A 12,942-nucleotide genomic window follows, 5' to 3' on the forward strand; every position below is an offset into this window, starting at 1 on the left:
TGCTTCGATAGGAAGGATTCTCCACAGGGTGGGACTTCTGGCCAAACCAGGAGGACGGATACTGGCGAGGTCCTGGAATGGCAAGGTTGTGTTTGAGTTTTTGTGGTAGTGAATACATAATGAAGCAAAGTGGGGAAGTTTCAGAATTCCCACCCCAGAATGTCCTTAGTTTGTTTTGGTCAGTGTACTGCATAGCCTGAAGGAGGAACCCCATCCCTGTTCCGGGCAACTTATTTTCGTCTTGATGTGGAGTGGGAATGGTTTTAATCTCAGTGTTTTTGCGCTATTGGAAAACTGTTTTGCTTATTCAGTTGCGTTTCACTTTGGTTCCTCTCTGACTTCAGGCCTGAAAAGTGTCTCGTCAATGGCAGAAAGGCATATAACCAACTGAAACCAAATTCCTGATCCACCATTAATTTCTGAATGTGCATTCTGGTCTACGGATTTAGCAAAATTAGGTTTTGTGGGGAGGGGAGAGGAACGAGGCTGCAGAGTTTTGGCTTGTGCAGAAAGAACCGCTCTGTGAATATCCCCAGCAGTTGTGGCTGGGTTTTTTTTCTGTGTTTGATTACCTCTTCCTTTCTTAAGTCAAGTAGTTTCTGAATTTGGATGCTGGAGGTTGTCACGGAAGCACCGTTTGGATTTTTCATTCTTACAAAGTGGTCATTTCAGCTTGTGCTGTGTAGGTGCTTGAAGTGGAATAAAGTTGAGCTCTGTCAGCTGCGTCCCCTGACCTGGAAATAATCAATGCAACAGGCTGAAATGCAGAAAAAAAACTGTCTCAAAGCTGCTGTGGATGGGGAGGGAGGCGCAGCCCAGGAAATGAGCGTTTTCTTAAAAATTCTCTGAGTTCAAAATGAATCATTTTGACAATTTCTTTTGGGGGAGGGGAAAAGAACCTTTTACGGTTGATTTTACTGGTCACTTCAGGCTCTCTTTTTTCTTCCCCCCCCGGCCCCCCCTTTCCATATGGGACTTCCTGCTTCTGTTTGGTTTCTCTTTGGCCTTTTGAGCTTGTCTTACTGCTTGCCTTGAGAGAGGGATTAGCGATGTATGCATTTCAAAGCGGGGCAGTTGCACGCTGTGGTGCTTGGGCATCCCAGTGGATATGCAGATAAACGCGGCAGCACCCGCAGGCTTGCCTCGAGGAGCACAATACCTGAAACACTGGTATCAGAGAGATTGGTGCATTCCACTTTATGCTGATACGAAGGTTTCTATCCCAAGTTCTGGCAATACAGGGAGTTGAAAATGTGTTGTGTTTTTTTTTTTTTTTTTTTTTTTTTTTTTTTTTATTCCTTCCTAACCAAGGCTCCTCTGCCTGAGCTTTTCTTGGTGTGTGATTGTGGCCCTCGCTTCTGTGCGGCGGTTTCTTGAGAAGGCTGTGCCTTTTAATTTTTTAAAATTTTTTAAATTTTTTTTTTTTTAAATTTTTGCTAATAGTGGACAGCATGGAGTGCTGCTTACAAAGCCACCCTAATCTTCCAGCCACTCCAGTGACATGTTTGGTGCCTGTGACCTGCTTCTCAGGGTTGCTCAGCTATTTGTCCATGTGGCAATTTTCTCTCCTCCCACCCCTTCCTCCGGGTTCGAACTGAGCTAATCCCTCCCGCTACTGGGGAGGAAACTCCCCACCCCGCAGAGCATCGCCGGGCCCGATCCGGGCTGCGTGGAGCCCTTTGCCGGCAATAAGCGTCCCTTGGGAGACGATGCAGCTTCGCAGGAGCGGAGCTGCGCTGTGCTCGATGCCGGGCTGGTTTCCTGTTTCTATTCTGGTCTCGAGCTGCTCGGCTCTGCTTCCTGCCCGCATGCCTCGCACAGATTCCCCGAACCCCCAGCCTCTTGTTTTTTTTAGGAGCGATTTCGGTTACGGACCCGACTGAAAGAGGAGACCTCTGCGTGGAGGGGGACGGCAGGGACGGCTGGCAGCTTGCTTGGGAGAGGACGGGCTCTGGCCGGAGCGACTAGGCGGGACAACGTTTAATCAGGAAATTGCTGTAGGATGACCAGTTCTGGTCTTGGATGCTGAACAATAGTCTGTGCTCTGTCACATGCATCCCCTGTGCTGCCGCAGCCTGGAAATACAGAGCCGCTCCTTGCACCATCGCTGCTGAGGCCGGGTGACCCTCTGCTTTTAAACACGTTTTCAAGAAGTTGTAGGGCAGGGAAATCAGTTTTTCACTTCCTTTTTGCTGCTGACTTGGTGTCATTGGAGAGCCTTTAAAATGTGCGGAAGCCTCTTGTCAGTCTGATGTCGGACATACAAGCCTCATCCTCTTCCCTTTCCATCCAAACTTAGCCCTGCACGAGGTTCCGCGCTGTGCAAGGGAGGGCTGGCGTGACCTTCAGCCGCTGCGTGGAGCAGTCGCTGGGATAAATTAAGGTGTTTAACTTTGGCTGACAGCGCTGCATGCGTTTTAAATGCTGCCACACCTGAGCTTTCCGTCTACAGGAATCGTTTTCCTGTTTTGGCGTGCTGGATGGACTTGTCTCCGAGGTGTGCACGATCATAAATGCCGTGGAGAAAACTGTTTCCACGTGGGGCTCAAATGCAGGGCACGGCGGGGGCCCAAGGCTCAGCCACACCGCTCAGATGGGCTTGTGCCTGCACCCTTATGGCTACGAGTTTTGCACCGTGATTTCAAACAAATCCTGGTAATTGGAGGAGGAATTGTGTTACGGTTTTTATTATAATTTTGAATCAGGTCTTACCTAGGAAAATAGAAACCTTTGTTTTAAAAAAAAAAAAAAAAAAAAAAAAAAAAAAGTTGAATTTCCTGAAATGACAAGAAGTGACATCTCTAGGAATTGACTGTTCTGGCACCCTGACCCCGCGGGTAGCACCGGGCGTACGTCAGCGTCTGGCACGGGCCAGGTTTCCATGGTTATGCTACCTCTTCCCGTGCACGCTCTGAGCCAGGGCAAGAGGAGGATTTCCTTGATTCTTTCCAAACGTGCCTTCAGTTTCTCTGTCCCATCCACATCAGCGGTACCTGCCTGCGGGTGTGGTATTGCGGACGGGTTCTCGACTGCGAGTGGTTTCTCTAGAGATGCCCCAGCTGGCAGCGTCAGGGTCTCTGCCATAGCCCCTCGTCGCTCCATCGCTGGCTCCTATGATGGACTTTGGGAAGGAGCTGCCAGCTTTCAGCTGTCTCTTCAGCTGCTTTTTCTATCCAGAGGGCCGCCAGATCCGTCAGGCTTGGAAATACCTGATGCCTTAGAAATCTTGTTCTCTCCTAAAAAATCTTCCTTCCTTCTGCTTTTTAGAAATTGATTCTGTCACTCTTAATTGTTTCAAAGAGGCTAATAACAATACTAAAAGCTGAGTTGTCTTAAAATCCAAAGTATTGGCCTGAACAGGGGCCTTCTTAATTTTTTTAAATTATTTCACACTCCTGCCTTTGCTGCGTTTCTTTGCCCACCCTAACTCGTGTGGTTGGCATGGTGGCATAATCACGTGCTGAGATGACTAAATGCTTTGGAGTCTAAATTGAACACATCGGAGACTAGAAAGTGCCTTCCAGAGGAAGCACTGCTGGGGAATTGGAATATCCTTACGGCTGGCAATGAGAGGGTAGCTTCCTGCCTCTTACGTGATTTAGCTTTTTATATGATCTGGGGTTTGTCTTCAGACTGAAGTAAAATACTTAAAAACCTCTGGAAGAAAACCAAAAGCTCTTTAAATAAATGGGTTGTGGTCTGCCGTCTGAGACCCGTGCTACTTTCTCACTTGCACTTTCCTTCCCTGGTGTCAGACCGGCCTTTCGATTGATATGATTGATTTGTGGGTCTCACTCCTCCTGCATCCCCAAAACCCTCCAAAAAACCAATGTCGCTGAGAGCGTCCTCAGATGCTGCTGCCACATTGCTGCTCGTTGTGTCCTGAGGTCCTCCATGGGCTCCTTCTTTCCTGCAACTTGTTTTAGGGTCACTGTTGAAGCCGGAGATTTTATCCTTCCATTTGGCAACGCTGCTGCTGGGTGGCCAGGCCACCTCCTGCGTTAGCCAAAGTGACGCTACTCCGTCAAGCAAAACTTCAGCGTTTACCGCTGCTGTTGGAATACTTTATGTTGTGACAATGTTTAGGTAAAACCTGGACTACTTTCTACAAGCTGAGCGGCTTTCCAAGGGTTAAATGGAAACTCTTTTCTGGAGAGTTTTGCTGCTGCGTTTCCCAGGGTCCTGCGGAAGAGCTCAGCACCCAGCGCTCCCCGAGTGGGAATGTCTGCCCTTCCGCACGCTGGGTTTTCCCTTCAGCGACATCTTGTTCTGTGGATGAATCGCGTTACTCCTTCTGTACTTGGCGCTGCAGCTACAGCTTTTGAATCTCTCCTCTCCAAAGACCGAGGATATGAAATTTGTTAGTCTGCTCAGTGTTTGGAGGGGGGAGGAAAGTCTGCCCCCGCCCCCCCCGCCCTTTTTTTTTTTTTTTTTAAATTTTATTTGGAGGGGGGAGAGAAGGAGGGGTGGCACAGGGTGGGAGCAGTAGATGTGATTAAAGCTCCTGCCGAGTAGATCTGTGGGAGTGGAGTATCGACCTCTGAAAAATCAATGGCTGCTGCGGTAGCAGAGCTGGCTGTTTTGCAAGGTCTCCCGTTGCAGGAATGTAGTAAAGCCAGCAGCACTTCCGTCTGTCGTCCTCCCTTTTTTATTTTGTACCTGCTTTCTGCCAAACGACCAGACTCACCTAGATTTACTGAGGTGGATTAGAGCAGCTTATTTTTGCAATCAGAGTAAGATTTCTCGTGTGACACTGAGCCCCTCCTCCTGACAGCCTCCTTTCCAAATGCTCTTTTTCCTGCAGTGCAGCTAGAGCCAGCAGCTTCTACCAGTGTGTCTAAAGCCAGGCTGGAAGAATGAGCTTTTCAGCTTCTTTTTTGAGCAAGGAAACTGCACGAATCTTCTCTTGCATGTTCTAGTCCCCATCTTAGGTTTGTAATTGTCAGCGCTGATACCTGAGAGGAGCTTAAACTCCTCGTAAGGGAAGGGAATATGGACTCCATCTAGCAGAGGCTGAAGCCTTGGTAGCGTTACCTTCCTGATATTTGTTTTAGTGGGGAGGTGTTTTTCCCTTGAAGTAGTAAAAGTCTAGGACCTATTTCCTTTACCTAAGGGCTGCTTGGGTGAGTAAGTGGCACGTAATGGGACTGAAATGTTTTTATGCATGCTTGGTTTTATAACCAGGATCTTGGGTTTTTCTCCAGCAGAGCTTGCTGCAGAACCCGAGAACTGGCTAGTTTCTAGTTGCTCACACGTGGTCCTTGCTCAGATCCGAGGCTGAGCTTCCAGGGATGTCTCTGAGGGGCCAAACCCAGTGATTTCATTGAATAATTAAATCCCTTTGTTCCTTCCGATTGCTGATCTTGTCCCATTTTGAAGTGGTGTATAAGAGGAAGAGGCAAGGCCATGAATTTAAAAAGCTTTCATAAAGCACAGGTGTACTGTGCAGCTCGTGCTACTATGGCAGCGATCTTCCCTCTGGGCATTCCCTACTTCTTATGTCAGCAGAAAGTCTTCTTTCCCTGTTAAACTAAAAGCAAACTTTTCAACACCTTGGAGAATAAGAGGTAAGAGCCTACGTGGAGGCAAGCTGGTTTTGGTCAAGGGGACACCAGCTTGTGTTGCTAGGCTTTGCTTGTGTTTGATTAGTCTTTAGTCATGTTGGGTAGCTTGGGAATGTGGCTGAACATGCTTCCCGCACACGTATAAACACAAAATCAATAACAGGTAAACCGTCAGCTTTAAAATATGTATTTTTGGTTTCTACCCGACTCCTCCGAAAGTATGACAGGGTACGGAGTGCATGGGAACAGAGGGTTAACAGGGTCTTTCATTTCACTTTAAATTCCAGAAATGTTCTAGATGCAGCAAGAGGTTTTATTGGAGAGACATCCTGCACGCATCCTTCCTCTTCCTTCCCTCTGTCTCTTGTCCAGCCCATACACACACCAAGAACGATGATCGTTTAGAAGGTGCTTTTGGTGCTGTAAAGATGCACTCATTAGCTTCTGCACAATAACCAATGGTAGAAGAGCAGAATGAGACGAATGGTGGCCTTCCCTGGTGAAACTTGTATATTTTTGGGGATAGGACAGGACTTGGAAATCTGCTTTGTCTTTGGAATAGTTCACTTTCCTTCTCATGGCGATGGTAGGTCTTCATGTTTTCACCCAGGGTGTTCAGTGAGCCTGCGGCTGCCTACTAAACCCTAAGAGCCAGTGCTCAGTGGGTTTCGTGTTTGTGGTGGGACATGCTGATGGATTTTGTCAGGATTTTAGAGCGTGGCAGTTGAAATTGAGCTGACGGTGATGCAGAGCTTGCAGGAGCGTGAGCCCTTTCCAGTGGGCCTCCAGTGAGCTGGACCAGCTCGGAGACTGAAAAACTCCCTTCTGACTCTGATTTGTCGGCAAGAAAAAACTTTGGAGACAGCAGTAGATTACAGCTCTCTCCAGATGAAAAGTACCAACTGGATTTCTGCTGTAGCTGAAGTTGCGTTCCCCAGCTCCAACTTCTGGTTTCTCCTGGGGAAGCGGTCTGGTCTGGAAGAGGCAGACAGTAGGCAGGAGGGCGGTGGCAGGGCTGTAGAGCCCTCCCCAGACCCTTCCCTCACATCTGGGGAAATCTCAAGTCAGCTTTGCAAAGTGTCTCCTTGGATGTGATGTGAATCTGTTAAGTCTGGTGTAAATGGAGCACGGTGAGGTCTCCGGGCCGCTTTGTGTTAGGAGATAGAGTGCTTTGTGAAGCATAAGATGCAAGATTCCGTTGCCTGTACTGTAGAAGGAGGAACGAGTCTATCCATTTCCCCGAAATAGCAGGGAGATCCTAAGCTTGCCAGTCAGCTGTGTAATTTTTGTGATAGAGAGGATTGAGGTATTTTGGGTGTGGAAATAAAAAGGGAAGGAAAGGACAAGCTTGTGATTTTTAAGTGTTGATAGTTCTTGAATGAGTGGAAAAGAAACTGCAGAGAAAATGAGATTGTAATAGAAAGTAGGTATTTCAATTAGTCAGAAGCAATGAAGAGACTTTTTCCCTTTCAGAAAGAATCGGGGAATAAATTTAGCCGTTGTTCTCTGGTCTTGCTTGTAAGCATCTTTATGGAAACAACTGGCCTTACAGAATTTATAAGCTCCACCACATGCTCGTCTCTGGCTCATAATTTCCTTGAGTGCTATCTAGTGATCTGATAGTGCCTACGATCATTACAGCCTGACTGCGCGCCTTCCCTCTTCCCCCACGCTTTTCATATGCACTTAAGCTGGGGCTGGGCAGGGGAGTCTAAAGGAAGGCTGCAGTCCCCAGCGAGGAGATCAATTTGCTTTCTGGTCAGTCTTCCTGCTCTTCCAGATCAGTGGGATGGGCCAGAGCGGAGCCTTGGATCTCTTTTCCTCTGGGGTTTTGTTACCTTGATCTTAAGTATTTCTTGTTGTTTCATCTTTATGTTTGTTTAACAAATGAGCTCGTATCAGATAGTGAAATGGTGGTTCCTTTTTTTCATATAAAAGAAACCTTGCTGTTTCCAGCATAAACTCACCGGCTCCCTTGTGTTGGTCATGCCAGGACTTGCAACCCTTTCCCTGAGATAGATGAACTCCCCTGCCCCCTCCTTTGGGTACCAGATTGTGTGATTTCAGGCATGGTTTTGTTGTGGTGTGAAAAGAAGGTGTTAGCTGCTGAGTCCTTGTTTGTCAGCAGTACTGACAAACCCATGCTGGCATCGGCGAGGGCTGGGCAACCAATCGCAGCTGGAACAGTTATCGTTTCAGGGTCCCCGTGGGCTTCCGCTATCAGGTCACATCCCAAAATAACACTGGGCAGTATTTCAAGTGAAGAAACTCAGGCTTTGGGGCTGCAGCCAGCCTGGAGTGTGAGATTCTGTGTGAAATAGTTGGAATCCCTCCAGCGTTTTTGATCTGCATGGCAGATGAGCAATAAAATGCATAAAAAACACATTGGAAACACGTGAGGAAATTCTCCAGACCCTGACGTTTCCTTCAAGTTGGCAGAGTTACTGCTGTCGAGCCTCACCTCCTGTCTGGGCTCGACTGGCTGCGCTCGCGGGAGGAGGGAAGAGGAGAGCCCTTCTCCTGGTGCTGCTCCGTCTTTCCAGGTCTCCTCCTGATGCTCCGTGGGAGGCAAATACAACCTCCCTGGCCCTCTCCTCTTGGGCTTCATCCAGAACCCACTGACGGCAGCAGGTCTCCATTATTTCAATGAGGTTTTCTTTTTTTAAAAGCTTCTCTGCTACGGCCGTCCTTAAAACAGTCTGTGGAGCGATTGAGAGATTTCTTTTTCCCCTACTTTGTGGCGCACTCGAGTAAGCGGGATATCAGAGCTGGAGGGTGTCCTTTAGTTAAAAAACCCCAACACTCTGTGCTTTGATGGTTGGCATCCTGAGAAAATAACTTGATAGGTGGAAAACAGCTCCTTACTGATTAGCTGCTTGCACTTGGGCGTTCCAGTCCCCGCTTCCCTCCTTCCCCTTGCAGGAGTTTCCCTTCTGAGAAACTTCGTCCTGCTGAATAACACCCTCAGAAACTGCTGCTGTGCTGGCAGAGCGTTTCTTCCCTGGGAAATGACTTTATTGTTGGAATTCATAAAACTTACAGATCTTTAGAGGTGCAAGTCACTTTATGAGTTACTTGATTTTTATGGTCCTGTTTCAGTTCACATCCTAACATCCAAGAAAGGTTGACATGTAATTCACTTTTAACTTGCTTAAGCTGACGATCTTCGGAGTCTGATCCACAGCCTTGTAACTAGGCGGCCTGCGTTTCCTATATGTGAGGTCTGTGATGGTATGCTAGCAATGCAGAGGGGCCCTCGCTCGCATGTCTAAAGCAACCCTTGTATTAACCTGCTTAATTAAAACTGAATGTTTTTAAATGACTTGCAGTACTTAGGTTAAGCTTTGATGCATAGGCAAGGCCGAAGACATCAGCTTTAAAGACTGTTATCTAGTTACCTAGGAGTTAATTTTCAAACAGCTTTTAACATTGCTTCGTTTTATGTCTTGCAGATATTTTCATGCCTGGCATTACCAAGTCATATCCTCTTAGTCGGCCCGGTTCTTGTATGAATATTGCTCCTACCACGTAGCAGACAGTGACCTCAGATCCTGGAGGCAAACCTTCTCTTCTGCCTCTCAGAGAAGCGTGTCACTCATATTCCTGATAACAGAAGGAATCTTCCGCATTTCACCTTGCACGCTTGCTCTGTATCTGTCCTTTCATGACAGTATTTTATCTCAGGCGTACATTTATAATGTGTTTTTTCCCGTTGAGCCTAAAAATCTCCCATCTAAGTAGCTGTAGGTTCTGCCCCTCTGGTCTGGAGGTTTAACTGCTCTGAAATGCCATACCCGCGTAAGCTCACGGTGGTGGGGATTTTAAAACTGTAAAGGGTTTTGGCCTTCGAACTTCATTTCAGTCACGGTGAAAACAGTGTTTGCATGCATTTGGTGATTCAGACTAAAAGTATCTTATTCTATTTAAGGGGCATACCAGTATTTCCATCCAGTTTTAGGTTGTACTGAATTGGTTTGTGGACGTTCTGATCCCTTCATTGACTTAGAGGGGAATCTAGTTGTGTATCTCATGCTGGTGGATGAAGTTTGATGGCAGCGAGTCTCAGGGAGAGGAGTGTTTTGCTCTTGATTGTTTGTGTTGGTTGATGCTTTTTAATGCAAAATGTTGGAAATACTGTCTCTTTACTCCCACTCCAGATGGTTTCCGCAGTAGGAGTGTGGGGTTTGTCAAAGTTGTCCAAGTAGCTGCATAAAGGACTAATGCTTTTGATGTTACAATAGGAAGGTAGTGAAAATTGCAAGAAGTCTTAGACGCTATTTTTAGGCTTTTTCTGCAGTTTTTTGGCTTTCATTGAAGTAAAACAAAGCGCTTCTTTTTTTTTTTTCCCCCCTCAGGAGGATAATAGTTCAGCAGTAAGCAAATATACCTCTGAGACTGTTGTGCAGGAAATGGTCCCTCAAACAGAAGCAGTAATGGAAGGGGAGGAAGGACATGCTATGCGCTAAGTCATCCCACCAAGTGACTGGTGTTTTCATTTGCCAGCGTTTGTTAGAAGCGTTTTGATCAAATTCCACCGTTAAACTAGGCAAGATTGCCTTGCTGCAGCAGACAACTGAACGTGGCGCAGCTGATGCCCAGCTCTCCCCTTTGTCCTCCCTGAATGTCACTGTCTGTCCAACAAGTGTGATGAGGTTGTTGGCTATCTCCCTGGTCGTGTTTGTATTCTTCCTTAACTCCAGTTTTCCCCTTTCTAGGATGTGGTGCCGTACTGTCCTCCAGCTTAGATGATGGGGATGTGCTGTCACAGCCTTTTCACACATCACCTGGCAGGCAGGTGTTACAGAGCGATAGGGCTCTCGCTTGCTCCTGAAGACCGATAAGTTTGCAGTATCTTGTGTCTGAGGTCCTTCCGCGCCGCACGGAGCTGGGAAAATGTTATCCGAACTGCTGCTAAACAAGGCATCACCCAGTCAGTGTAAATGAGACCAGGGCGTCCAAGTTATTTATCAGTTGGCTCGGCCTTCCTGCGTGGTGTTTTATGTGAGGTTGGCTCTGTTCATGCTGGTCAGAGGGAGTCAGTCTGAAATACCTTCAGGGCTCAGGCCAGAGCACTTTCGATCCCGGGTTGATTGCTTTGAAAGACTTACAAAGGATGGGGTGAAGTCCTGGTAGGCTTTGGTCTGCCACTTCTTCACCTTCTGTGATCCTTTGAATCTCTGGCAGAGATTTTATCTAATCACTGGAATAGTTATAACTTCCCAGCTTTCTGTTCAAACGTGCCACCGCTCACTCTGTCTTGGACTGCGTTCTCCAAGCCGGAATAGCTGATGCACCTTATTATCAAACAGCTAGTATAATTGCGCGTGGTGGATCCGCACATCATTATCTTCTCGGGAGTATCCCCATTTTTCAGACTTGCCAGCTGATTTTTGGTTCTGTCACTTTGCAGGCGCCGCTTGTGGCAATTGGAGGTTTCAACTTCCTCAGGCTTTTTGTGCTTTTCTTCTTCAGAGTGGATACATGTGGTAGGAAGGGTGTCTTCTAGCCTCGCCTTCAAGAACAGCTGAACTTTATAGGGTGATATTCTAACTGCTAATTTTTGCTATCTTTGAAGAAAGGGAAGTGGGAACCCTGAAGAGTATTTTATGGTTTTCTTTTAAATCTCTGTTTAGTTTGTTTTTATCCATCTCAAGTGAGTAGTTTCCCAGCTCATATGAGGTTTATGAATTAATTATGGTGAGGCAGGAGTTTTCTGTCTTTTAGAAGCTGAGACATGTTTCTCTTCCAAGCCATGATCACATGGGTTGTTTCTTCTATTTGCAGGTTTACGTGTATTGTTGATGCATTGTTTAATTTCTTGCCTCTAAACTGAATTAAAAGGAGCAAGTAGGAGAATGAGCCGGTTATTTGGACCATCAGCAAGCACTCGGCAAAGCAGCTAGGGAACTTTTGGGTTCAGAGACAGGCAGCAGGATAAGACACGTTTTGCAGTTACCTCAGTCTGCAGCAGCCTTCGTTACTGACGATAACGTGAACCGAGTTCATTGATTTCTATTTGTAGTATGCCTAAGGGAGAAATGCACTCTTTCTTAGTGGTATGTGAGAGAACAGTCCCGTGTCTTTTTTTATTGTTGCCTGATGTGTTTCTCTGTGTGTTGCAGGACCTGTCTGGTTCAATAGATGATCTACCCATGGGTACAGAAGGAGCCCTGAGTCCTGGAGTAAGCACATCAGGGATTTCCAGCAGTCAAGGAGAGCAGAGTAACCCAGCTCAGTCTCCTTTCTCTCCACATACCTCTCCTCACCTGCCAGGCATCAGAGGACCCTCCCCATCCCCAGTTGGATCTCCAGCTAGTGTTGCTCAGTCCCGCTCTGGTCCGCTTTCACCTGCTGCAGTACCAGGTAACGCTACTCAGCACGTGTTGATCTTCTGGTGGGGCTGCCTCGTGCAGCTGGAGAGTGAATTAAAATGGCCAGTGGGGAGGATTTGGTCAGTGTTAGTACGATGTGGTTATTGAGGTCTTGCGATCTCATTTGTTTGTTTTAAAGCGTCTGTAACTTGTAAAGGATGCAGTAGGATGGGGTGGGATGGCTGGTAAACCAGCAGTGTCATTTTTCTGGGTTAATGTGTCTGATCTTGCTCTTGTTTTTCTTCACTGTGGCTAACATGCCCTTCTCCTGAAGTTGTTTGTAATTCTGGTATTTAATACTCTGGCATCCTGGGGTTTGTGGTGTGCAGTTTTTGTGATTAACCACTTTCCTTTTTGCGGTGTAGGCAATCAGATGCCACCCCGACCGCCCAGTGGCCAGTCGGACAGTATCATGCATCCTTCCATGAACCAGTCAAGCATAGCGCAAGATCGAGGTGTGTGACATGAGTTAAAAGATTTAATTGTGTGAATCTCTTTGTAACTCTAGATGTGTAACTGAAAATCACCTGGCCTGATGACATGGATTCTATGTTGAGACAGCATTTAAAAGCTGCCCCAGATTTATAAGCTGCAAGCATTTAGGCATCTTGCAGTAAATTCAGCTGTTGCTGGTTGTTTGGCCTCTTAATGTTCCATCCAAAGCTAGTAAGATGTAAGATGTTTTCTGTGGCTTTTGACATGCTTTTCTGTGAATATTGCTTGTCCGAGGTCCGTGACCTTAAGCTACAAAATGAGGGGTGCTCGCAGCAGTAGTGTGTCTTTTCCCCCTAAGAGAATAAGGTTAATGTGGGGGAAAATGCATGTAAAATTTAGCTCTCGTGGCTAAAGGTATATAGTTGTCACCCTGAGAAAACAAACAAGCAAACAAAAACCAACAAGAAACCTGTAGGATTTGCAGAGTGGTACTGTCTACTCCTGTGACATGAAGTTGGTTTTGTTTTGTTTTGTTTTTTTTTTCTGGTTAAACCAGGAAATTGGATCTGTTA

The 12,942-nt window shown here is 46.7% G+C and overlaps 1 protein-coding gene across 1 annotated transcript in view; it reads left to right on the forward strand.

Annotated features, from left to right (window-relative positions):
- ARID1A (AT-rich interaction domain 1A) overlaps positions 1-12,942 on the forward strand; it is a 60,906-nt gene that overhangs the window by 29,876 nt on the left and 18,088 nt on the right. The window contains exons 5-6 of the mRNA XM_063355622.1: positions 11,687-11,927; positions 12,301-12,390. Coding sequence (XP_063211692.1) covers positions 11,687-11,927; positions 12,301-12,390 — 331 coding nt within the window. The remainder of the gene's footprint in view (positions 1-11,686; positions 11,928-12,300; positions 12,391-12,942) is intronic.

This window comes from Chroicocephalus ridibundus, chromosome 19 (assembly GCF_963924245.1).
Source record: "Chroicocephalus ridibundus chromosome 19, bChrRid1.1, whole genome shotgun sequence".
Taxonomy (NCBI): domain Eukaryota; kingdom Metazoa; phylum Chordata; class Aves; order Charadriiformes; family Laridae; genus Chroicocephalus; species Chroicocephalus ridibundus.